At 39.9% G+C, this 27,236-nt stretch overlaps 1 protein-coding gene across 1 annotated transcript in view; it reads left to right on the plus strand.

Annotated features, from left to right (window-relative positions):
• VWA8 (von Willebrand factor A domain containing 8) overlaps nt 1–26,915 on the plus strand; it is a 178,274-nt gene extending 151,359 nt beyond the window's left edge. Inside the window, exons 37-44 of the mRNA XM_009645253.2 lie at nt 1,943–2,051; nt 2,825–2,981; nt 6,201–6,309; nt 9,805–9,930; nt 11,755–11,913; nt 21,566–21,664; nt 22,842–23,080; nt 25,511–26,915. Of these exons, the coding sequence (XP_009643548.2) occupies nt 1,943–2,051; nt 2,825–2,981; nt 6,201–6,309; nt 9,805–9,930; nt 11,755–11,913; nt 21,566–21,664; nt 22,842–23,080; nt 25,511–25,619 (1,107 nt within the window). The 3' untranslated portion in view covers nt 25,620–26,915. The remainder of the gene's footprint in view (nt 1–1,942; nt 2,052–2,824; nt 2,982–6,200; nt 6,310–9,804; nt 9,931–11,754; nt 11,914–21,565; nt 21,665–22,841; nt 23,081–25,510) is intronic.
• Nucleotides 26,916–27,236: the final 321 nt, after the last annotated feature.

Below are 27,236 nucleotides of genomic sequence, written 5' to 3' on the forward strand. Positions count from 1 at the left end.
CACTCTCATGCATTTTTTTTTCAAAGTTTTAATAGAAATCAAATGTTGGAGGTTCTGCTGTCCTTTCAAGAATAAAAGTCACAAATCATTATGAAATAAAATATTTTGTATTAACCACTTGCTGTTTCAAAATTACAAATACCTGCTTTAATCAGATCAACACTATTGTAAAATAGGTTTCTATTAGAAACGTATCTAGTACAGATGGACTAGAAATACATTTGTGAACAACTTATTATGCGTGAGAAATATATGTGAGCAACAAAGGTCTTTTGCTTTTTCACTCAAAATTTAAACAGTACTTGTATTTCAAAATATTTAGTAAATTTTTTTTTTAATGGAAAAGTTTGACAAAGATGGAATATGCTATTTGGATCACTGATTACGGTTATGTTTGCCTCAGAGCTTCCTTTTGCAGAATGTTGAGTATATTTCTGTGAAGAACCCAGAAGGATGAAAATGTAAAGGATTTTCCATCATTTTATTGTTTCTCTTTACAGAATAAGATTTTGGTTTGGTTCATAAGGCTGACACTACAGTTTTGGTTTCATGATTTTGTTTTAAATTAAGTTCAGTGATTTCTGTTGAAAATCAGTTCAGTGTTTCTGATAGTTTTGAAATCTACTGATTATGCAAAGAAGAACTGTTTGTTTGGGAGGAAATCTTTTAAACCAAAAATTTATATAACCCTAAGGGTAACATGCTGTTGTGGTTAAGTGTCTTTCTTCATATACAAATGTTGAATTAATGTAATTTATCAGATTAAATTTTGATTTTACACTAATGACATGGTTCACAGAGGCCATATTGTACCTCTTTGAATTAATATAAATTCTATAAAGGGAAAAAAACCGAGGTTTTGAATAGTTGCCAAGACACTGTTGTTAGAGCACGTTTTTCAGTTTGAAAACATCTATGGAATTCATGTCAGCGTAAAGTTGAGTCTGTAAAACAGTGAAATCAAGGATTAAACTGCTCTACAGTCCCAGGGAAAACCCTGATAAAGCCAGTGAACTTCTGACAAGGCAGTAAATTGTAGTTATTGGGGCACATAAATTCATCAGAGAATTAAATGTATTATGTTAGATGAGAAGAAAATTAATTTGTAGAGGTTAAAGATCAATTTTACATCTCTGCCATTAAGTTTCATAAAAAATGGCATTGAAGTATAGAAGATTAGTAACTGAAGGGCAGTTTACACGTGAATCACTGAGTCCACTCTACATGACTCAGAGTTGGTAATGGGAAGAAGTATTTTCACCCTCCGTCACCTGCTTAACTCCAGCCCCAGCCTAAAGTGACTCAGCCCTGAGCATCTGATGGCTGCGGGGTGATCAGCTGTGTGGGGAAGGTGCAGGCAGTAAGGAGGCGTAGGAAACTCACCGCTGTCAAGTCTTGCAGTCATGGCAGGGAAGTTACGGATTACGGGAGCATGTCATTTGAACCAGCCATTGCCTGGCAAGTCTCAGAGAAGAGTGTGTCATTTCTTCAGTCCCTGTTCACAAAAGGGAAGATCAATCCGCCCATCTAATGAAGAATGCGGAGCTGTAGTTGGGTGTGCTTGAAATTTGTGGATGGATGTGCAGCCAGGTGTTGCCAATACTAGGAGAAGCATTCAAACCGCAGACGATCCTGTCTGCAGGGGGATTTTGAATTTTGTTGGCAATTATCAGTAAGCACTTTTCTAGTGTGGATAAGATTTGAAAGCACTGGGTGGTTCAGATGTGGCAGTAGACTTCGGTCTGGTGTGGGTCTAATGTGCCATTCAGGAGCCCTGTTTTACTCTCCTTTATCCTGTTGTCTTCAGCAGGGGGGATGTTGCATTTACTGAATTATTTCTGCTCCTACAGCTCTTCAGCAGACCTAGTACATTATTGTTAGGTTGTTAGAGTGGTTTTCTTTGCTATAAGAGAGATTCACAGCTCTATTTTTTATTTTACAGATAACCATTCAAAGGGACAGTGGTTTGGATGTTAGTTCCCCCAAACATGGAAAAGTGGATCCAGACAACATGCCACATGTTGGTGGAAATACTTGGGCTGGTGGAACAGGTTTTTCATTCTTTTTTTTTTTTTTTTTTTTTAATGCATCATTGAAGGATGTCTAAGGGAGATGCTGTGCCACTCAGAAAAGGATTTATACAAGGCTACCCTCTGCTTAGAGCTATTTTACTCAATACAGGGTCACTTTATTCCCAGTGAAAAGAAGTATTTGCAGTGTCTAACTTAAAACTGTATGTGGCGGATCTCTACTTCAGTTGCATTTATGTTGTTGGTTTTTTTCATTGGCCATATAGAGAAGCAGGAGGTTGCAGCCACAGAAACTAGGCTGAGTCATTTGCCGTTCTATTCAATGTCTCTGTAGCTGCAGCAATTTAGGTAGAGTAGGCAAGAGGCACACAGAATAGGCAAAGTGTCTCCTAATTCTAAAAGGGCATGATAGTGATCACTAGATAAAATGGTTTGGGAACAGTGTAAACCAACAAATTCTAGGGAGAAGACAGAGTCTGAATGAATGGGTTTAAGGACCAGGAGCTTTGAGGAGATGCACAAGACCTGTATGATCTATATTCCCCTTAGTACAAGGTGGAAACCACTATGAATCTGGTCTCAAGGGACTATAAAAGCAAATATTTCATTGGAGTTGTTCTTAACCATGGTAGCTGTTTGGTTTTCAACATCTTGGGCAATAAATATTTCTACTGGGAATTGTTGGCAAATTCTTTGGAACATTTGTAAATATGACAACGGAAGTTCAAAGAGAATGCATTCTTATTTATTATTGAATGCATATTCTTCATTATTTTTTATCTCAATCATGTTAGGTGGGAGAGACACTGCAGGATTAGGTGGCAAAGGTGGGCCATACCGACTGGATGCTGGCCACAGGGTTTACCAGATATCTCAAGCTGAAAAGGATGCTGTTCCTGAGGAGGTGAAAAGAGCTGCTCGAGAGATGGGTGAAAAGGCCTTTAAGCAGAGGTAATGTGAAAGTCTTTATTTTCCCTTCCATTTCCCAGAAGAATTTGAAAAAGATGGCTAAAAAGAATTTTCTTTCTGAACTGTGTTTATCAACTACCTTACCCTGATCATTATCATTTAACAGAGCTTGCCAGCATGTATTTAACTCTTCTGGGCAAGATGTATAGAATGTTTTATTGAATTAAGCCACGCTTTTAAAATGACACTGTAATTTGGTAGAGTAAAACATAGCTAGGTGGATAAGGAGATTGATGTGAATATTCATCTTTTTTTTTAAAAAAGGCATCTACTGTATGCAAGCTTATTAGAATTATGATGAATTGAGATTGTATGTTGTTAGGAATTCATCATCTGAAAAAAAGCCTTTCAGAATGGACCATTATGAGCAAATTGCTTCTGTTTGAAAGACCTATAGCCAAATGATGAGATGATTTGAACTATTAGAGCTCAGCAGAGACTTTCACACAAATGGCAGATCTTCCCAGATTTCTTCCACTGACTGAACTCTCAAGTCAAACTCTGGTACTTCGCATAAAAAAAATCAAAGTGGATTGACAGTCGTTCCAAATGAGTTTTATGTTTCAGCCCAGAACATATTGCAATGTCAGTATCTGTCTGAAAGTAGAGAGTACTAGACACAGATTAAAACATCGGAGCAAATAAATTTAGAAGCAGCTTAATCAGCTAACATTTTGTTGCTGTTAACGAAGTGATTCCCAGTAGGGGGCAAATCTGGGTGCTGTGAGGAGCAGGTGAGATAGATTGCCATTTGCTTCAACTGATGTATAAATAATTAGGCTGTTAAGCATAAAGCCCACACTGTACATGAATCACTGTATTTAAAACCAGCAATTTATCTATTGCATTCAGGTCAAGTTTCTTTTTTAATCATGTTTTTAGTAGTAAATTACCTGGAACATTTAATATCGCCATTAGAGCATCAGTGATTAATTGAGACAGGGAAAACGTATAGATTATGTCAGTGCTTCAAAGGAAAAGATCCTGAAAGGCAAAATACCTTTAAATAGTAATTTAATCTACACAAGCAACATATGGAAATATAAATTAAAAATAGTCACTTAAGGTTTTGTTTTCAGGGGGAAGGCAGAGCTTGTTTGGTCTTTTTTCCTGGTGCTTTATGGCAAAGTGGGCAGGGAGCACTATTAACCCTTTCTACATCTGCATTCTTCAAAATTGATTATTAGTCACTTCATAATAGAAACAATCGGTATGAATGGTCTTGGATACTGTACATCTCTTTGTGCCTATGCCCGTATGCACACCTGGCATGCTTTGATGGGTTTCTACCTGCCTGTATGGTGGTTTGCAAAGTTCAGGGTAGGGGAAATTCCTGGATACTGCTACATGTTGTGGAAACAGCGCAGCTGTGCCCTGTAAAATCTGTGTATCTGCACATGAGATAACAACTCACATCCTGCTAAAACCAGAGAGCGGGCATGTACCAGCTGTAAATGTAGCCTAATCTGAAGCCACATTTGCCTTGGATTATTATTCTGTACCTCTTGGATAGTTGTGGGACCTAACAGATAAAAGTTAAGAATAGGGAGGTTGGAGTCCTCAGGCTGAAGGCAAAAAAAAGGGGGACTGCAGATTTCACTGCTTTGTTTATACGTGAATATCTGGAAGGGAGAATTTCAGTATGAAAGCTATTGATTGCTTTGCTGCCCAGATAGTACTTCTAGTGGAAAACATTTTAAATTGCCCTGTTTCACTAGAATGAAGTTAGCACCTACTCTTGAATAGATGCAGTATTGTTCACAGTGTTTTTCTGAACCAGCTTTCCCTGTAGATTGGTGTAGAGTCTAACAAAGTAAAACTGCATGTGATGTTTTTTTTTGCTTGAAACAAAATGTTCTCTTCATTAATGTAAAGATACTGAACTCCATTGGCAGGATGCATGAAATTAACTGTACAGCACTGAAAGTTACCTTTTTCTGCCTCTAATGAATAGTAGTTGGCTATAATGTACTATGTCTGTACAAAATTCAAAATAGAAAAAGACATAGTCATACTAAAGACAGCAAAGATTTGATGTTTGATTTTCATATTATCACTAAAGGGTTAGTCTAAACAGCAATTCTCATGTTTACTATATGTTCCAGGCAAGTAACTTGTGATGGTATTAAAAAACTTGTCATTAGAAGTATAATTAGCCTATACATACTTTATATCCATTTATAGTTCATTTAAAAATCAGTATTTTCAAAATAGCATGAGTGAGGCTATGCTGTTTTGAAGCACGTGTCTGAAATGGGGTGTGCACAGATAGGCCAATACATTTTAGCTCAGGACTGAACCCAGCCACGTGCTGGATGGTGGGGTGGCCAGCTACACATTTGCTGCCTCGCTATATGATGCTGGGTCATGGAAAATATGAAATGGTGCACACTCCCAGCATATCCCCTTGTCCCCTAGCTCATTCTTCACCGTTAGACCTCTGTAATTACATTGCAATTGTGAGTTTCACCAGTTTAAGAGTATCCGCTTAGCCACGATGTTGAGAAGAATGATGCAGAACTTTAAGTGGGCATATCTTAACTTATAGAAAAAGCATAAATCTTTTTTTACGGTGCAGATTTGCACTTTTTGTTAGACCTCTGGACAGGGTAGCGTTCAGTGACATGACTCATTTTTGTGTGTGGGAGCACATTTTTGTTAATGTTCATTCAAAACTTCTTTGTTTCAAGGTTTCATCATTTTATGAGGCACAGAGATAGGTATTTGAGACAGAGTTACTAGCTGTAGGTCTTCAAGAACAGATTTTGTAGTGTGTCTTTACTTAACCTTTGTGTTAAAGCATGGATTGTGATGTGTTTAAAATACTCCGACGGTGAAGTAATGAATAGACGCTCCTGATCCTTTTATGTGCGGATAGCAACACCTGAGCCAATAAAACCTTTAGAATTTGATCACAGTTTTCAGAACATCTGATTTACTACCCAAACATTAAAGCAGATTAGGAGAGAGACAAGGGATAAGTGACTTGAACAAATTTTAATGTAATGCAATCCCTGTAGACATTGGTGATCACCTGCCTTTTCAAAAATTCACAAAAGCAGCTGCCGCTTTGATTTGTCTCTTGTGTCTGGTTATTACAGTCTGGATTTGCCTGTTATCAAGTAAGCTTGTAATTTACGTATGTAAATGGATGATATGCTTGTTCCCTAAACTTTTCTTAGCTCCCTGTTCTTGCTTTAGATTGAAAGAGATTCAGATGAGTGAATATGATGCATCAACTTACGAAAGGTTCTCTGGAGCAGTCCGACGTCAAGTTCAGTCACTCCGCATCATTTTAGACAATCTGCAGGTAATCTTAGATTCACTGGTAAAGGAACATGGTGAGCTTATTATATTAGGCCCCAAATACCATGCTGCTAACACCCTGTTAGCATCTGATGATCATACCTTTGACGGCTAAAAGCGGGTTCAGGTTATAATCATGGTTAGGAAAAACAGTCTTGTATTATGATTTCAAAGGCAGCTTTTAAGTGGATCCCAGAGCTCATCTCTACAAGTTACAGTATTCCAGTACCGCAGCTTACAGAGATTACTTATACAGGAGCACAATTTTGTGAGGGAAAATAGTATACGTTATTAAAAGAATGTGAGGTGGTGTGTAGATCACAGCCTCTGTCTTTACCTCCTGTCCAAAAGACTTTTTTAGCTTAGCAGTGCAAATGCTACAGATGTTAAAAGTAACACTCGCTCCAGGTCATAGCTGTACTGCATATGCAGCTGAAAACATGAATTTTTCTCAGGTTTTTAACTCTTGCTAATAAAAATAGGTGTCGCCCAAATCTAAGTGGAAGCTGACCAAACCCACCAGTTTGCCTTTCTTCTAGTAATTGGTTCTGTGGTTGTTCCAGATTTTAATACTACTGTTCATATATGAGGTAAATAAAATAAAAGTGCATTGTTTCTAGGAGGAATCTGCTAATCTTCAGAGAGAATTAAAGGAAAATCAATTTTACTTCTTATAAGACATCTCTGATTAAAAATATTTCTGCTGAAGGCTACCAACCACTGGTATACATATACCATAGGCGATTAGTTAGGCACTGTGCTGCATCTAATCTGTCTCCTTACTTCAGCAATAAAACTGAAATACAGAAAGAAATTACTTTGTATGATTGACAGACTCCTCCTGGGTCAAAAAAATCATCTAGTCCCCTGGTATTGCAAGTAAGAGAGGTAACATTTTTATTTGCCTTACTTATATCTTTAAGCCATTCTGACTACAACAACGCTACTATAATCACATATATACAGAGAGAACCATTAGCCCGTTTTATTATGAATGTATCAATTCAGAGAGCTCTTCATATAATGAACATTTAAGATGGCCATGGTTAGGTGATTCATGCACCTAATAGGTGTTTCAGTTCAGGACATCTCTTTTAAACTTATGTTGCTTTTAAGCTTACGAAAGTTATATATTGAAAATGCTTTGAAGCTTTTCTGTAATATATATGTACATTGTATAACTCACATGCTTAAGAGGATTTTTTTTCAGCTTTTTAAAAGAAAATAAATTCTTAGGAATTCTGCATGGAAGAGGCAGATGCTAAGTAGTCTAAATAATTTTAGCATTATTTTGGAAAGTGGTTAGGTCAGATTTTGTCAGCATTCTTTCCTATTTTAGGAGAGAATGTCAACTCCAATAAAATTTCAGCTCAAATACTGGCTTTCATTGCATAAGCTTCAGTGGGCTTTAAGTATGTCCATAGTTAAAAGCAATTTTCTTCTCATACTGCTATTCCTTCAACAGCAAATAGCCACAAAGCCAAAGCGTTGCCAATGAAAACAGTAGTGAAACTAGTGGAGAATGAAATGAAACTGAAATTTATAATCTTCTGTCGTTTGTCCCTCCTGCCTACTGAAAGGAAGCAAATGTCAAAAATTTGACAAAACAGCAGCCCTAAGGAAGCGTTTAGGATTTACCTCTGTTCCAGTACTTATAGTGGCTCAGATGACTAGGAACAAAGCCATCTCATCTGTGCCATCCTGGAAGGTGCACGATTCATTTTAGACAGGCTCTGCTCACTCAGAAGCAGTTGTCTTCCGGAGCATTTTTTAATGGTTAGTTGGAGTGCTGTTGACATTCGCCATGGGTTATCCTCCTGTGTTTTTCACAGCAGGAAAACTCCTACAGTGCAACATTTTGGTGGAGCACATAGAGGTCATCTGGAATTTGCAGGTATCTTTTTGTGATGTTACAGGACTCTTTGGGTAACAAAGGAATCGATGATCCTACAGAAGAAGGGGCTTCAAATTTCATCCCAAGAATATTTAATGATAGTGGAAACCACTAGTTGATGGTACAAACTAACTCATAGATGCCCCACTGCCAAAGTGGGTTAGAGCTAGGTTGACTGTAGCACCATGAAGATGTATCAATTGACTGAATTCACAACCTAAGACATCTTTTCTACTTTCCCCTTATGTAATTTACTAAAAGGCTGAGGTTCCCCTGTATTAGCATTGGTTTTGCCTCCCATCAGGAAGCATCTGTAAAGCTTTTGATACTACCTAACTAAAAAAACCCTGTGTTTGTCACGGCTATGTAAATTCTAGACTGTAAAATTAATTAATCAAAACATTTTTCTTGTGGCTTTGTATTCTTTCTGCCCACTTATTTTCACAGGTTAGTAGTCCATTAGTCTTGAGTAACTATAGGCAATAGTCAGTAGTCCAGAAATACTTCTTCCATACACAGCAAAAAGAAAAACTCATGAATTTTGACCAAAGCAAAGTCAAAGATTCTCTGAGGCTTAAGAAGCCATCATCTGACTGCTCGGACTGTACAAAATTATAGAGATTCATCCTCTCAAATCCCAGGCCTGCAGTTTGCTGGGGATTTGTAATGTAAGTCTTCCTGCTCATCAGAGAGCAACTGATTTTCATTCCTGACAACCAATGTTTAAGGCAGTTTGTGTCCTGCTGGATATTTGATTTGCCTCCAGCTGCTGACCAGCAATTTGCTGAGAGTGCAAAACCACTATACATATAAAAATTTAAAATCTTCTTTCGTCGCTGACTACTAGGATGAGCAACTTCAGCCTGAAGATTTAAGCGGAAATGAAATAAACCATGAAACCCATATATGCAGACTTTACTGTCTTTAGATGGATATTACGTATTATGAACCATGATGAAGCTATCCTTTGAAAAATTCTTAAATATGTTGCTTATAATATTAAAACACTTGGGTCTTCAATCCTAAGTGGTTGCTTCTAATGTACAGGAGTTCCATGAACATTTCAGTTCCTGGATTGTAATGCATGTTCATCAAGTCAGGCTATAGATAACCAGTGTCCTTTTAAATAAAACAAAAGAAGCATTCAGTGGACCTTCTCTTGAGTATCACAATTTTCAAGGTTTTTATTTTAAAACAGAAAAGTAGTTTATTGTTAATATTGTTTTAAAAGAAATCTCTTACCATTACCTAAGGTGAATACTGCTCTGGCTGTATGTATTTCTGCACAGGCTTGTTACACAGATTTCGAGCATATTTGCAAGCAAAAAGGTTAACATTTCTGCAGTCCACAGTTAAACCCCCATATATGAAACAACTTCAAAAAGGCACAATTACAGAGGGAACGTGTGCTTTGTCAGTGTTAATTTCTCTTTCAGAGAAAAAGAACAGGACAGCTATGAAAATGTGTTTGGATTTCTTTGATTTACGCCAAAACTACCACATCATTACAAAGAAAATTCATGCGTCTGTCATGTTCAGTAGGTCTTAAATTGTCTAACATACGCTTGTGTCACTGAATGAACTAAGGTTTCTTTTCTGTTGTAGGCCAAGGGTAAGGAAAGGCAATGGCTGAGACACCAAGCTGTTGGAGAGCTAGATGATGCCAAAATCATTGATGGGCTGACAGGAGAAAAAGCCATATACAAGCGACGGGGAGAACTTGAGCCACAAGTAAGTATCCAACAGGTAGCAAGGAAAGGTGGGGAAGAGCTTAACCAGTGTGCTGATTTCATAGTGGCTGTACAATATCTGTGTTTGGAGTTTGAGAAAGTTGTAGGGATGAGAAACTCAGAAGAATCATCTCTGGCTTGGGAAGTCCCTGATACAGAGGCAACTACAGCATGGAAAATTTGCTTTACCTTTTCTTACTGTCTTCCATACGTGTTTCCCATTTGCCACCCTCAGAGAGAGGATGCTGATCTAGGCAGTGCTTTGTTTTGATCCAATGCAACAGTTTTTATGTTCTTATTTTATATCTTAGTAAGCTGAAGGTGATTAGCAGAAACTATTTTGGTTTTTTGTTTTTCTAAGAAAAAGGAAAATATTTTCTCAGTAATTTAATTCTTTTTGTTAATAAATATCCTGATACCCTAGGAAGTTTTAAACAAAAAAAAGTACTTTACAAATGTCTTCTCCTTATTCTGTGATATGCAAAGAATTTCAACTTCCACAGATATTTGGATTTACATGTATAAAAATTATAATGGGAAAAAAGTGTGAGGAAAAGCCATTAAGATACGATGAAGTTGTCCATCCTATGGCTCGGTTCAAACATTCCTTAGAAGACATTATGGCTAGGTCTATATGAGTCAGCAACAGAGAAACCACTTGAGCCAGACCAACAAAACCTGGCCAAAACTGGTGGGGCTAGTCCATAATATTTAACAGTAATACTTAATGACAGATTGCAATTTTTAACTACAGTAAGAATTTATTTTTTTTTAAATAGCTGAGTACAACATCTTTTTGCACGTCAGCTACCCACATCTGATGAATCCCTGGTATTACTTTTTATGCCACTTGGTCCTGATGTCTTTTGCTTTGAACAGTTCATGGAACTTGGCACTGCCTGTGTGAAAGATCAATAAGGGAAAAGTGATTAGATCTTCATTTCTAAATTTATATACTCAATGTACCAGTTTTAAAGTTTTGTAAAAATAGTTTAATTGGGGAAGAAAGGACACCTTTAAGTTCTGAATAAAAAAATAAATGTGGGATTTAATGAGGACAGGGATACCACAGTCCATTAAGAGAGTAATTAAAAGAATAAAGCACACAAATGCTTGCAACCCTTTACAGGGTAAAAGAAACATTTTAATTATTTGTTTTTAATGTGACTTGTTTTTTGTCAGATCATCTTTAATAGCCTGGTACTTGAATCCAGACTCATCATTGCACACTAAATAAAACACCTCCCTTGAATGTACTGTGCCAAAAATTGTTAAAACAGATGGGGATTGTTTTCAGGAAAAAATAATGGTTTCAGCATCAGAATGAAGAAAAAACTAGTAGTTAATCAGAACAAGATTTCAAACATTTTTGGAATGTTATTAACCTAAGCAGACAAGTTTTTACAGTCTTATACAGGTCCCTGTTAGTGCTGTACGCCAAGGAAAAGCATTTCCATTATGAGCCTTGGCAGAAAGAGCAAATTTGAGAGTCTCTTTACTGAAATAAAATGTTAAGAATCAAAACTGAGACAGAAAAAGTATTTTCCTGACAAGCATGCGTGGAATTTTTTGAGGTATTTTGTTTCCAGTCATTGAAGGTGAGGGGAAAGAATGAATTGAGGTATCTGTTAAGTGACTGGTTTGAAACTATTAGAAAAAAGGTTAAAATGGTTTTGTTCTTTTTTTAAAAATAATCAGTGTTTTCTGGATAAAAGTTTCTTGCTTTGCAAAGTGCTTTGGGTTCTCTTTCTGAAATGTTTTATCCTTGCTGATGTTTAGCTTTCCCATTTAGAATGGGTTTTTTTCTGCTGTGTTTCCCTGTCAGCCTGGGAGCCCCCAGCAAAAACCTAAACGCTTGCGCCTGGTGGTGGATGTTTCCGGCAGCATGTACCGCTTTAACGGGGTGGATGGCCGACTGGAACGCTCCATGGAGGCTGTCTGCATGGTCATGGAAGCTTTTGAGAATTATGAGCACAAATTCAAGGTAATTACAGCTGGCCTAGGAGCTCAGTGGTTATTGCACAGGCTGTGTGGAACAGTGGAAAAAGCGTTTCAGCAGTCAGTCTAGCCAAAGAGCATTATTCATTCCCACAAGGAAATAAAGGCATTAATCTGTTTCTAGCAACCTGAAAAATAATACTAGTGAATGGATAAGAAACATTACACACTTCAGCAGAGGGGAGAATTCAATCTAAGACATACAAGATTTTGATTTAACGAAAAATGCTGCCTTTTCCTTTATTTATCTGTTTATTTGTTTCTTTGAGCAGAAACACTTAAGCCTGCAAAGCACAAGTAAATATGAGCTTCAGGACATGCAAAGATGCCCAGCCTTTCCATCTGCCCAGAGTACAGTCAGTAGTACTTTGTCATGGGAAAAGACCAAGCTTCTTTGCCCATTACGTGTGTTCTTTTCTAGTTACCTGAAAGCAAGAAAATAATTTGTTATACTGAAAGATATTAGGTTCCAAGTGTTATTTAATGGTAGCCTGCAAAGGAAATGTAGATAAATTTTATACCCTTTTTTGTCTCAGTAAGCCTAAACAAGGTCTCGAGTATTTTTCTCTAACCTTAAAAAAGGCAGGAATAGCCAGTCTTAAGTTAGATCTTGACAAACTCAATGTTTAATGGAAGAATAAAGATGTCCAATGCCTTTACTGAAGAGCATCTCAAACATAAGACTTAAAATACATCCGAACAAAATGTAAAACCTCCTAAACAAAATTAATAGGAGACTTAGTCCAGGTCAATTCAGCCAGGTCTGCTTCACATTGTTCCTCCAGCAGCATAATCCTACAGGTTCCTGTTCTTCCATAGAATCTCCTGTACAAAACCAGGCCATATGGAGGCATGTACTCCTAGAATTTCTTCTAAAGTACAGTCGTTCAGACTTCCATTTGTCAGGGAAAAGGCTATAAAAGGAGATGGGCATTATGTTTTTAGCCTACTTTCCTAAGGAAGCAAGGCATGTGCTACCATACTGTCTGTCAGTCATGCTTTCTCCCCTTTAAACATGCTTAAACAGTGTATGTTGCCCAATTTCAAACAGATTTGAAACAGTGGTTTTGTTCCCAAAGACACTAAATTCCTGTAAATGCCATGAAAATAAGCCAGATAGAGAGTTTGTTTGTATTCCTGTTGGAGAAAAATGCTGTAACCATAAGCCTAGACCTTAGCCCAGAGAAGCCATGTGGGAACTCAGCTGTAATTAAGAAAATCATGGGAAATGATGGGTTTATTGGTTCAACTGGTCATGTAGAATCATAGAATCATTTAGGTTGGAAAAGACCTTTAAGATCATCAAGTCCAACCATTAACCTAACACTGCCATCCCACCACTAAACCATGTCCCTAAGCACCTCGTCTGCCCGTCTTTTAAATACCCCCAGGGATGGGGACTTGACCACTTCCCTGGGCAGCTCATTCCAGTGCCTGACAACCCTTTCTGTGAAGAAATTTTTCCTAATGTCCAACCTAAACCTGCCCTGGCGCAACTTGAGGCCATTTCCTCTTATCCTATTGCCGGTTACCTGGGAGAAGAGGTCAACCCCCACCTCGGTACAGCCTCCTGTCAGGCAGTTGTAGAGGGTGATAAGGTCTCCCCTCAGCCTCCTCTTCTCCAGGATAAACAACCCCAGTTCCCTCAGCCGCTCCTCATAAGACTTGTGCTCCAGATGTATCTCCTGCTCACTGATAATAGAAAAGTTGATGACAGATATTAACAGGGCAGGGTAATTGCACAGCACAATTTGTGTAGCTTGGTAAGTGAGGCAGATCCGAGCAACACGCATATTGGTATGGCCAAATGCAGGATAACCCACAAAGGAAGACGCAATAGAAGTAGTGTATACCACAAGGACAAATATGATATATTGGGGTATAGTTAACATGGCTTTTGTAAAGGGACATAATTCATTCTGATGAGTCTAGGCATGTGACAAGCATGGTCGGTTGATAGAGTCTCCTTAGCCAAAAGCATTTGACAAAGTCCCTCACCGGAGGCTCATGAAGAAGTGATACTACTCTGGGGATAAAAGGGAAAGCCTTCATATAGATGAACTACTGCTTAAAATAGAGAAAATTGACTAAGTAGTCATTTTTTAGAGTGAAGTGAAGGAAGGTCACTGGTGGAACTGCGTTGGGATTTGTGCCAGAGTTATTATGTTGTTTGGTATATTCTTAAGTGCTCTGTAAAAGGGGATGGATAGTGGGGTGACAAAAAGTTGCTCGTTGTATGAACTTATTTGGGAAAGCAAAAACGGAAATCCAGCTGCAAAAAGTTGGAGAAGGACCATAAATGGTGACTAGTAAATAAAATGGCAGATGCTGTTCAGTGCTATTAAATGTAAAGTGCTGCAGATGGAAGAAAACAATTCTGATTTTAAATACACAGTGAGGAAGTCTCAGCTATCTGTTAGTGCTCGCTCTCAGCTATGTATTAGTGCTCAACAAAGAAATCTTGTAATTATGTTGTGTGGTTCTTGGAACACTCAGTGCTCACCAGCTGTCAAAAAAGCTAATTGAATGTTAGAAACTATTAGCAAAAGAACAGATAATAAAGTAGAAAGCATCGGAATGTCACTCTAAATATCGATAGCACATTCTCATCAGGAGGAATGTGTGCAACTTTGGTCCCCCATCTCACAAAAGTTCTCGTAGAGTTGAAAAAGAAGAGAGGGTGACAAAGATTACAAAGGGTATGGAAATGTCCCCATACAAGAAATGGCTAAGTAGGCAAGAGCTGCTCGGTGTGGAGGAGATAAAAATCAAGGAGCTGATAAAATCTTGACTAAAATGGAAACAGCGACCAGGGGACAGTTGTTCATTCTTTTCTACTACAGCCATTCTGCTCGTGTTTTGAACAATGAATTATTTTACATTTACACAACAGAGGACAGTGTCTTAGAAGGTGATGACAGTGGAAAAAAAGATGTAATGCAGTGATAGATAACCAGCTGTCCTTATTTCCAGTGCAGCTCTGTAGCTGAGAACCCCAACAAGACCCTCAGATGCATGGCAAAGGAATAACATGTAGAAGTAGACAGGCAGCGCACTGTGTGGAATTAAGAAGATCATTAAGAACTGTCTTCAGTTCTGGGATTTTAAAATCTGTTTCATTATCTTTCAAATCCCTCTGTGTCTATTACAGTTTATTATATTTTGGTTGGCAGTAGTCGTTATTGGCCAGTGTTTTGCCCTGCACATAGATGAAACCCTGTACTTGGCCGTGCAAACAGCTCAAAGTGCAGTTACTTGTAACAGTAAATGTGCCTCTCTAATAACCACTTGCCATTTATAAAGCCACTCACACAAAAACCATGTACAGTTATTAGATGTGAAAATTGCCACTCTTTGATGATAGTGAGACAGGAGTAGTAATGTTAGCCTTACAATCTCTGAGTCAAGAGAGCTGTAAGGCCAATTTTATACTTAAAACAACAGTGGTGAGGAAGGTGCTGGAAATTTTAGTGACATACCAAGGAAAAAAAGTTGTCATCAGCTTCTACATCTGTTCAACTTCAATTGCCTCTAGGGTAACTCTCCTCCGTTTAAGGGCTTCTTCCACTGGATAGAGAACTTTGGAGGGCCAGTAACAGCCCCTTGATTCAAGGCTGGCCATATCCCGTGTGAACTCTGTCAACTTCAGAGCTGCTTTTGCCCACAGGAAGAAAAGTATTTTTCTTCCTCCACATCTCTCTGTGCTGCCTCATTGGGATTTGATTCACTCGAAGCATAGTATCTACAAGAGTAGACTGGAGTAATGACTAGGACAGCAAACAAGATTTGGCCTTATGTTTCACTGGCCACTGAAGTCATCCCCCCAAATGAGCACAAACAGAGGTATTTATTAACTAGTAATGTTTGAACCATATTCTTAACCTGATCCAATGATTAGGCTAAATTATCTCTTTTTAACCTACATTTCACAGTCCTCTCATATGAGAAATCTCCCGTGCATGTGCTGATGGACTCTTTGAGTCATTCCTTTCATAGAAATAAATAGCATTTCTCAAATCTCCAGCTCGAAAAGACAGATATATTTTTTGTGTGTGTATAATCTGGTATGGCAGTTGCTACACCTGCATGAAAGCAATCAATAACCAGAACATGTGCCAGTTCCTCATTTTCTAAAGAGTGTAATTACTTCTTCAAAGAGTAAGAGAGCCAGTGATTGTTTTAAAATATCAGTGACTCCAGTCTGTAAAACACCGACACTTCACAAGATGCTGCTAATTTTTTTCAGGACAAAGCTGAAGTTTGGGTATGTCTGCGAGAATAGCGTACATTTCTCATGTCTAAAAGAGGAACCGTATGAAAAAAAGAGAAAAGCACACACAACTATGCTGTGTGCAGCGAGAAATCTACAATTTTTCACTTTTTTCTTTCTCTTCCTTATCCTCTCCTTGCCTTCCAAGAGTGGTTTTATAAAAATAGACTTTTTTGGCCTTTAGATATGCCTGCCGTTAACTGTTCCTGTTGTAGCCCCATCTGCAAGGGTCACAACAACATGTGCTGCAAATTTGAGGGGTTCCTTGTACAACATGTGTTGAACCTGGGGGACCATCGGGCTTGTTGAGCAAAGCATTCAAAGGGGATTTACATAGTAAAGTTCCCTTCTGCTATCTAAGTGCAGTGCAAACTTTGGGAACTAATTCCTGTTTCAAGATCACTTTTCTGCCGGTGCTTGGTTTAGTTCTCTGCCGAGTAAGGTTGTGAATGAATTAGATGAGCTTTCCCTTGGTTGTTTTATCCTCTCCACTGAGATTTCCCCATGTGTAGTGCCCCTTTGGTATCATTGATGGTGTTGATTGATTGTCTGGCCTTTACAGCACTGAACGAAGGTAGAGACTACTATCTCCCTGCTTTCTCATACAGAAGAGCTAAGTACTGGGTATGTGCCCGTACCAAGCAGGTATCCTTCAGAAAAAGCCAGACAAGCGCCAGCAGGTATTTGTCAGCTTTTTATGCTTGCCTAGGACAACCTGCCTGCTTCCATTTCCCATAAGTGCAGGCCGTGAATCATTCCTTGTCAAGGGGGAAATGGGAGGCTCATCCCACAGTCGGGAAATGCATGTAACAGCCATGTTTCAAAGCCCTCCTCCAGTGTCATCGCAGCCACACTTCCTCTGAAGCACTTTATTAAAGAAAAGAGTGGGAGTGACTGAGATAATAGAAGCCACATTCTCAATCCCATCCTAATAGTGGAAGTTAAATATGTTCCTACAAATGCCCCTTGACCCCTTTAAACATGTGGATGCATCACTTATATGTGTAAGCGATAAGAAGCAAGTCCTTTTGCAGGACTGAAGTTCTTACATCTTTTATACATCTCATTTTAGGTGCCAGTTATTTGAAAATGTATGGAAGGGCAGTTTGTTCTTTGTTTTATCTGAGGTAGTATTATGTCTGTCACACAAACCGTAAGGTTTTATAGCAACCCTAATTACTGTCATTTGCACACATGATGGCAGATTTAGGAGGCACGTCCTGTAAATCATCCAACAGGAGTTTTATGAAGCCTTTAAAATATTGTAAGTGGTTCAATAAATGGCATGTTATGTAACCAGTAGGAAAAGCCTGAATTGTTATTTATACCAATATTAAGTTGATATTGCAGATTTTATATGCCCATTTCAGCATTCCCCTTTTGTAGAATTTACTATGGAGGCAACACTGTTAATTCAGGAAAAAAAAAGAAACATTCCACATGCTTGGCAGAATGGTTTCTTTTAATAATAAACAAAAGGTTTGAAATAAATTCAGAAAAAAGATAATGTTCAGTGTTGTCCAAATAAGAGATGAATTTATAAAGATCTAGCCCTCCGGCAGAAGCCTGTCTAATTCACATTGCCTTTTACATTCAGCATGCTGCTTCTTTCAGCTTTTTAAATGCATTCAGAAGTTAAACCTTTTGGCATGGCAGCTGCAGAAGACAAAGTCTTCCATTTTTCCCGTTTTAGGCAGCGGCAACCATCCATTCAGTGCAAAATGTGACGGTGGAATAGGGATTGGTTTAACCTGTAAGGAAAGAAACCAACAAAATGATGCTATTTCGAGAGACGTGTTTACATATTTTGCACTCACAGTTCTGAATAGAGCGGTCCTTGTCTCCGTGTACCTGAGGCTATTGGAAAACGAGCCGCTACCAGAATGATAAATTAATTCAATTAAGCCTGCACTGTGGCAAACAAGTATTTTGCTGCTGGATTTGTCCTGAGAGCCTGTGCTTGCAATCTATTTTGTAAAACAAAACAAAAGTCAGTTCCAAGTAAGATCGTATCATAGCTCTTCTCTCACTTTAGCTCTGGCCGCATAAATTCTCCTATGGAATTTATGGGAAAATTGCATCGGATCCCTGCTTCTCAGAGGCCCTTTTTCTGTGCTCGGCTGTAGCTCCAGCGCTCGTGCAAAGGAAGAAAACTGGTTTTGAGAAAGCGTTCATGTGCCTGCACGTGTTGGGGTTCCCAGCTGGCCAGGGCTGTGGAGCCGTCTACACCTTTTCTTTAAAAAGAGCAGCTCAAGATAACATCGAATCGCTGAGGGTTCATTTTACTAGAACACAAATTAGGAGGAGGTAATAGTTTACTGAAAGAAAACCTGGATGAGAGATTTAAATCCTCCTTCTTTGCCCTTGCAGAGTGGGATTCTTCGCTCCAGTTTTACTCTGTCCCAAACTCTGTTTTGCTAAGTTGCAGTAGACTCTGTACATTCTCGTGGGGAACCATCTCCCTTCTGTCACCTCTAAAGCTTGGCTGTGAGCCTGCTCCTGTCCCTCCCTCCCAGGGAGGGTCTCCCAGGCTGCAGTCTTATCCTGACTTATGTCAGTCCGAGTCAGTGCTACTACATTCCTGTCCCCACCTTTGCTGGGGCACAAGCACTCATCTGACCTCGCAATTTGGGGAGCTAAACTGCCCCAAAGCAGCCTCATGGTCATTAGCTTTTGGCTGCTCCTGGCCCTTGACTTGACTTTCAGGGGATCAGAGGACCATGAGGACCATCGCGGGAGGAGGGCTGGTGACCCCAGCACTTCTCTTCCGCAGAGCAGGTGCTCAGGCATGGGTGAGATCTCACCCTGCTTTTGGGGAGGCTCCATTTGACCCTGAATGCAGCAGCCAGGACAAAGCAAACAGGCACTTCTTCCCTGCTGCCTCACCACACTTTTTTAATCACAAATAGCGTTGTAAACTGTCAGCAAAGAAACAAGGAAACAGATAACATCTTTTAAATATATGTACACCGGTGCATGCATGAGCACACATGGAGAACAACAGCTGTCCGAGGAGGGAGCAGGCAGGACATGGTGTTCCCAGGTGAATGGCTTTACATGCCTGCCGTTGTTTGCTCAGATCATTCCAGCCTCGCCTTGCCCATACTCAGGTTGCACGTTCCCACCTTGTGGAAGAATGTGGAGGGGACCCAGCTGCAGGGTCAACCTCTGATGTTTCATCTGGGAGCTACAGCAGTTCCCTTTACACACAGGCTGTCACACGGAGTTTGCACCCAGCCTTTTTGAGTTGAAAGGTTGGTCTGTTATTAGTGTGCACCAAGAACCAAAATTATATTCCCAAATAGCAAAGTTTGGTTTATTCTCATGAACTCAGTATGGCAGAGCCAATACCAGGACACCTGGTGGGAGAGGTCCATGAAATGCTGGGAACAAGCTCATTATGAAGCAATCAGGCTGCTTTTTAGACAGGAGAATGACAGCGTGTTGCTTTACATAATTAGGTTGTTGATTTAAAAGCGATACCGAATACAAAACTGCTCAGCAAAGGACATGCAGGGTTTCGCAATTAAGAGCCTACCCTGAAGATCTGTGGACGTTTCTGACATTACACAAGAACCACATTAGCGCTGTATATTTTCCGCTCCATTAAACCACTGCTTTATTTAGTTCCTCCTCTAGTTTTTAAAACAATACACATGCACTCTCTCTTTGTGTGTGGTTCACGTTCTGGATTTATTCCTGTGTTAATTCAGAAGTATGTTGAATGTAACCTCAACATTATTCTCAAAATTTGTGTATTTTCATTTGCCATGTCTTTTCTCCAGGAAAGATAATGGCTTGGGGAAGACAGAAACACTGGCTAAATATTCATCAGGAAAGAGAGAGTCTGAAGCATTCCTGGTGATAAGAAATAGGTTTTGACGAGAAAGCGTGTGTCAGACTAGACACTTTACATGAGGCTGGGTAGCAAACACAAGAAATGGAAGAGCTGAGGAGAACAGGAATGGGAAAAGCCAACAGAGCAGAATGAAATGGGAGCACGTGGGGACTAGGTTATGTAAAGATTTCCTAGGGGAAGGAAGTCTGGGTTATGTGAGGCAGTCATAAAATGGTCTGACCCTGGGTGAAATGATGTGGCACGTTTGCTGTTTTGCAGAGGGAGGCATCACCTTTAAAAATGTTCCAGCTGCTATAGCTTTCTTTTGATATATTTTTAAGCAAGTCAGTGGTATGGAAACAATTTAAAAGAGCTTTGTTGATAAAGAATGCCATTTCCCCCATCTCCAGAACCTGATTTATACCAAATAAAGTGGTCTTCAATAGGAAAGAAATTTCAGAAAGCCTCTGAGGATGAGACCCACCTTTTACCAAATGATTATATGGGAATTAGGGATGGTGAATCCAGCAGGGACCTGTAAGCAGTACTTGAATAAAAGGTAACAGAAAGGCAAAATATTGCACAAGGGCCCCCTGTCAATTAAAGACAGGTCTGTGCCAGCTGGTCAGGGGAAAATACAGGTATGTTCATGTTGAGGAATTACCAGCTTAGGTCTCTCCGGGCTCAGGATCCATGCACTGTGCTGTATTATTTGGTGTAGACAGCTCTTAAATCCACTTTTGTCCTGTTCATGAATTCTCCCTGGGGTGACTGCCACGTCCACAACACAAAGGGCAGGTCAGGACCTTGCCATAACTCAGCTTGTCTTGGTTTTCATGTATTGACAATAAAATTCTCACATAAAGCAAAAGCCTTCCTAATACGACATTATTTGTTCAACAAGATACTTGAACTATTACAGCTCTACATGTCATGTTTTCACAGCATCTTTCACAGGAGAATGATCTGCACACCATCTTCTTTGAAAACGTACAAAGACTCTTGGAATTCACGTCTCTACATACTTTCAGCAATGACTTTGATCTGTTCTGCACAAAAATAAGGAGTGCTGATTTTCAAAAAAAGACAGCTTGTAATACTTTTTTTTTCAGAGCAGAATGAGGTCACAAAAACGATCCATCAAACATGGGAGCTACTCTCAAACAATGCACTTCTTGTTTGTCAGACTCAAGAGGACGAAAATTGCTACTTTAAGAAAATAAGCGGACAATATGAGAGGGCAAGGTCCTGATCTTACACATCACTGCTCTGCCATTGGTGGGGTGATGTGAAAAACAGACCATGGAAATAAGTAACTGTTCTTTAATTTCATTATTTAGCAATTCTTTCCCTTGTTTTCATGTTGGTGAGAAATTGCAAGTAGTTCCCTTAAGCAGCTCATAAACAGAAGCAGGGAACAGTATTCGGGTTTCCTTGTTGAAAGCAAATTGCCTTTGATCTGTCTCGTGTCATGGTGACCCAAGGGCCATTCGTGACTAACAGATGACTGACGAAGTTTCTTTCTTGCAGTATGATATTGTTGGACATTCAGGAGATGGCTTCAACATCGCCTTGGTTGGGAGTGACAAAGTTCCCAAGAACAATAAGCAAAGATTAGAGATTCTTAAGGTAAATCCTGTTGATAACTGATGATAGATAAGTAAGGATTTTATGACTGCAAAGATAAAATTGTAGGTAGGTCACAGGATGCAAAACATAAGGAGAGTGAAATAACAGAAAGACAAGAAAGCGAAATCTTTATATTTGCATAAAGCTGAAACAGAACCTTTCAGAGACTTGGAAAAAACCAAATTGTGTCCAAAAGTAGAAGCTAGAGATGCCTTTTTCTGGACTGCTGTCTCATAAACATATCATTTTGCCTGTCAAAGGACATAGGAAATTCCATACATTATACAGTGGTATAGATGCCTAATGGTTATAGTATTAGTGCATTAAGTGACTAATTTAAACTGTAGAAGGATACCAGGTCATTGATTTTTGCCTGGTACCTTCAAAAAGTGATGTGTCAATAGTAGCAGTGGGAAAATGTGTCAATGCTAGACTCAAAATGTATTAAATCACAATTGCAAAGTGAGTGTGTTCATCAAGACTTTACTGCAATAGGATGCAGAAAAATTGCAGGATTTGCCTGGCTGGCAGCTTGACAGATTAGAACTGTGTATTTGAGCCTCCTTCAAAAAGTATTTTTAAAAGATGAGCAGTTACTCGGGTTAGAAGGACTGGATTTTCTGATGTGTAAAATTCTTTGCCGTCCGTGTAGGAAACAGCTTCATCAATGCAAACAGTGTATTTATTTCATAAAAGCTCAAACAAACCATTTCAGCATTTCTAAACCTTGCTGCCAGTGTCAGGAGTCAAATATTTGATAACAACTGTAGCACCGTTAGGGTTTGGAAGTCTAGTGCGAGCTATAAACAGGCAGGAGCCAGTCACGGTATTAGGAAACTAAGCCCTGTTTTCTTCCTTAAATAGATAGGAATGTAGCCACTCAAACGGCAGCTGATCAAAGTGTTTTACCTTCCTTAAGGTCCAGTCTAATTCTGTCCATGTATGGATTTTGTTTGTTTGTCCAGCTGTGTTTTTAAGAGGTGATGCCTGTCTTAAAATAAGACGTATTATGTACAAAATGCTGCATCTTCTGTAGTATCTGGAGCACTGTCCACATTTCTGAAGCATCCCCTAATATAGCATAACTGAATATTTGCTCCCCTCTGTGCCAGCTGGAATGAATGTTTATTCATAAAGTCATCTTACGTATTTCCACTTGGTTATGCTGCACACACAGGTCATGCATGCCCATGCTCAGTTCTGCATGAGTGGAGACCATACCTTGGAAGGGACAGAGCATGCCATTCGTGAAATCGCCAAGGAAGAGGCTGACGAGTATTTTGTTATCGTCTTGAGTGATGCAAATCTTGAGCGATACGGTATTCAGCCATCAAGGTTTGCCCAGGTCTTGACCACCAATGCTCAAGTCAATGCTTTTGCCATATTTATAGGATCCTTAGGAGACCAGGCAGATAGGTAAGTATATTTGTTTTATCCCTAATATAACTTCCTTTGTTTCCATTCATCATAAATCTAAACTATGCTTTTATTGCAGTGAAGTTAAGTGTAGTTGCCCATGCTGGTGTTCTGCACTAAGGTTTTGATCATAGAACCATGAAATCACAGAATGGTTTGGGTTGGAAAGGACCTTTGAAGATCATCCAGTCTGACCCCCCTGCCATGGGCAGGGACATCTGTCACTAGATCAGGCTGCTCAAAGCCCCGTCCGACCCGGCCTTGAACACTTTTAATGATGGGGTGTCCACAACTGCTCTCAGCAGCATGTGCCAGTGCCTCACCACCCTCATAGTGAAGAATTTCTTCCTTATGTCTAATCTAAACCTACCCTCTTTCAGTTCAAAGTCATTGCCATTTGTCCTGTCACTACAAGCCCTGGGAAAAAGTCTCTCTCTGTCCTTCTTATGAGCTCCCTTTATCTATTGAAAGGCTGCAGTGAGGTCTCCCCGTGGCCTTCTCTTCTCCAGACTGAACAACCCCAACTCTCTCAGCCTTTCCTCATAGGAGAGGTGTTCCAACCCTCTGACTATTTTCAGGTCCCTCCTCTGGACCTGCTCCAACAGGTCCATGTCCTTCTTGTGCTGAGGGCTCCAGAGCTGGACGCAGTACTCCAGGTGAGGTCTCACCAGAGTGGAGTAGAGGGACAGAATCCTCTCCCTCGACCTGCTGGCCACGCTGCTTTTGATGCAGCCCAGGAGATGGCTGGCCGCCTGGGCTGTGAGCACGCACCGTCAGCTCATGTCCCAGTTTCCATCCGTCGTTCTGGTTTTTTATGTACTGTCAAGAAGCAGTAGCTTTGACTTGTATCAGGAAGGAGACTGGTTTGTGGGGCCTTGCAGTTATGGCCAGCTAGTTCAGAGCATTCTGAGCATCCAAAGGGAGCACCTGAAGCCGTCCTCCTTCTGGAGGATGTGCACTGTCCCCGTATGTAATATAAGTACGTAATCATGATGGAGACTTTGCTATTTCCCAGTATGGGGTTTGAATGCATGTGGGCCTAAGAAAAGAGATTAAAGCAAGAGAACCTGGAGCTTAATGGCCTTTAAAACTGCCAAAAAATTGACTCAGGTACTCCCCTTGTGTTAGAGACCTAAATTCTTTGCAGAATCTGAGCCAATATGCCTATTTTTAGTGCTACTACATAATTTCACTTTAAATTGTTTGGGCACAGGGAAAAAAATAAGGAAATTCTGTCCCAGGTGATGTTCTATATCCACCAAGGACCAGCACATGCAGCAAAGAGCTGGTATAGCCACAAATACCAACAGTGCCTTTCATGCTTCCCTTCGAGTCTTCAACTAGAGCAGAATGAGAGAAGGCCCAAAGGGAATTGGCCCTTGGTATGTAGTTTTAATCAGAAAAGGGTTGAAAGATACAGCTGCACAGCCAGTGTTAGTCATGTCTGCAGGTCTGTACATCAGAGCTGTGTTACGCATGAAAAAAAGAATCTATTCTGAAAGATTATAATTACAGAAGGTCCTTTTACATCTGCTAGGAATAAAAAAAAAAAAAAAAAAAAAAAAAAGAAAAGAAAAGGATTGACCATATCCTGCTGTGTAAGAGGAGATCTTATAATTGCCTAGTTCACAGGGTATGGAAAATGCACACAATGCTGTCGCTGAAATGCATTTCTATGTACGTGGAAGTGCAGAATTAGACAAAGCCTTCCTGTGACTGCTGTGGGGGAAGGAGAAGGGAGCTCTCAGTTGCAGCTTTTTTAAACTTAGCTTAACTTTTCAACTTAGCATTGGAGAAATGGTGTGGAGCATAAACTGCTTTAAAAAGCAGTGAGAAAAATAAATTCCAAGCTTGCTGACTAGACATGAGGGAGATGGGGTTTGTAACATGCATCGTGTTTAGCTTTTTTAAGGGGGGGTTAAGCTGTGAATAAAAACGTGTGAGGCTAATATTGGCAGAAAAATATCTTTCCATCTAATCTGCTGCGATCTCAAAGAGGAAATACAAAGAGCACATTTAGAATCTCTGGCGAGGTTGAACTGGGAGAGCTGCGGGTTCCTGGTAGTCTATTTAGAGAAGTAAGTATCTTAATTTCCAGAGTAAATCTCTTAACTGCCCTCAGAAAACCAGTTGTGGTAATACCTCGTGGGGGTCACTGGTACCTTGATCAAAACAGACTTTTTGCATGTCAGAAAGAGGATGTAAAAGAAATCTGTAGAAACAGTCTTGACTGTCTTGCTGAAAGGACCTCTGTGACTTCACTGCTCTCAGCATTTCCTCCCACTGCTGCTTTCCTAAGCCTTTAATCAGCAATGTGAACGGCATGGATTGGCAAGGTATTCAAAAGGAAAAAACATCCGTTCTTAAGGAACCCTGGCTTGTGGTAGGGAGGATAATTTGAAATGGTGATTGTGTCTTGTCCCTCCTTAGGCTGCAGAGGACACTACCAGCAGGTCGGTCTTTTATTGCCATGGATACCAAAGAGATCCCCCAGATTTTGCAGCAGATCTTCACATCTACCATGTTGTCAAGTGCCTAAGCATCGCTGGTGTCATGGGGCGAGAATTCAAAGAAGAACCCCACTCCCGCTGGAGATATAAACCCTAAAGCTGAGTATAAACACAATTATTAATAAAATACATACTGTTCTCTAATCAGCAAAGCGACCCAAATCTGCACGACAGCCGAGCTGTAAAATTTCACCCAAAATCTCTCAACTGACTTAGCACGTTCAACGAAGTGCAGCAGGGCAGAGATAAACTGCAGGATGGCAACAGAGCGAATGTTTTTCCAGAGGGACACACAAATAAAGGACAGTTTGCGATCGTTCCTCTGCCCGCCGTGTTGCCAGCACTACGGTATCATCTCACCCTGTTCTGTTAAACATGGTTCGCTGGGATTTGATAATATTACGCAAGGCAGAGCCAGGCAATCTGTTCCAGTGTTTTGTGTGCATATGTTTGAATGGGTAGTTAACTCCATCTCTGATTTAAACAGGACTGCTCTTGTCTGGCAGGAAGCCCTTCCTTCCTCCTCTGTTGCTTTCTTGTCCTGATGGGCATGGGAGTGGGGGGGCTTCACCGCTGGATGCTGGGAACAATGGAGCAGTTTGGAAACGCTGACCATCGCGTGTAAACATTCATTATCTGATCAGGCACGTCAGGGTTGTCAGATCTAGAGAAAGTGGCTGTTAAGAAGGAAAACAAAACAAAAATACGTTCTTCCAGTTCTGCCTGTGAGAAGTAGGGGGAAAGGGTCAAAACTGTCTTAAGGACCCAACAGCCAGCGTTTCCAGGGAGGGGACTGCTGCTGTGTCTCCTTTGCATGACCAATGGATGATGCTGTCCCGCTGTGCTGCTGCCCAGAATCCCCAGGATGGCCTCAGTACCTGGAGGTGCCTTTTCGGTCAGGAGACAAAAAAGTTACTAATGCTTTGCTAGAGCTCCTTCATGATCTGTTTGCTTGGGCCTTTCGGAGATGGCACTGGAGGAGAGATCTAGGCATGAGATAATAAGTTCTTTTTTATGAAAGACGAGGAAAAAAATCTATTTTTATTTTATGAAGATATCTGTATTGAGGCATATTTAATATCCAGGATAGTTATAAAGACATTTTATAATTCAGTCAACGGGTGTTTGGCTTGTCCTGGGAGGCAATAATCCCTCTTTATCTACTAAAATAGGTACCTTGTAGTGCATCACAAGCACGGGAATACTTGAAGAACTGAATGTATGATTTAACTAAGCAGGAGAATGTGCATCATCGCTGATATTCTGCTGGTATTAATTTGAGGGTACCTGAATAGAAAAAAATCAAGGGAGAGTACTTCTAAAAATCTGAAGGAGGAATTGCGATACTTCACTTCTAATATTTCTCTGAATCCCACAGTTGCTCAAACTGCACCGTAAGCAGTATATTTGGAGGGGAGGAGGCAAGTGAATTTGATCTTGTTAAATACAACCATTGGGGTTTTAAAGGGTCTGGTTTCTAGTGGTCGTTCTCTACTCCATCAGTCCTGATGAAAAAATCTTTACCAGACCATCAAAAATACCCTGTATTTAGGATGTGTTTCAAAGCCTGGCCAGCTTCAAAACTCTTTATGGCAAGAGAGGACGGAAGACGTTTTTCAAAGGCTTGTTGGTATTGTTATGATAAC

Source organism: Egretta garzetta, unplaced genomic scaffold (genome assembly GCF_000687185.1).
Source record: "Egretta garzetta isolate BGI_Z169 unplaced genomic scaffold, ASM68718v1 scaffold351, whole genome shotgun sequence".
Lineage (NCBI taxonomy): Eukaryota > Metazoa > Chordata > Aves > Pelecaniformes > Ardeidae > Egretta > Egretta garzetta.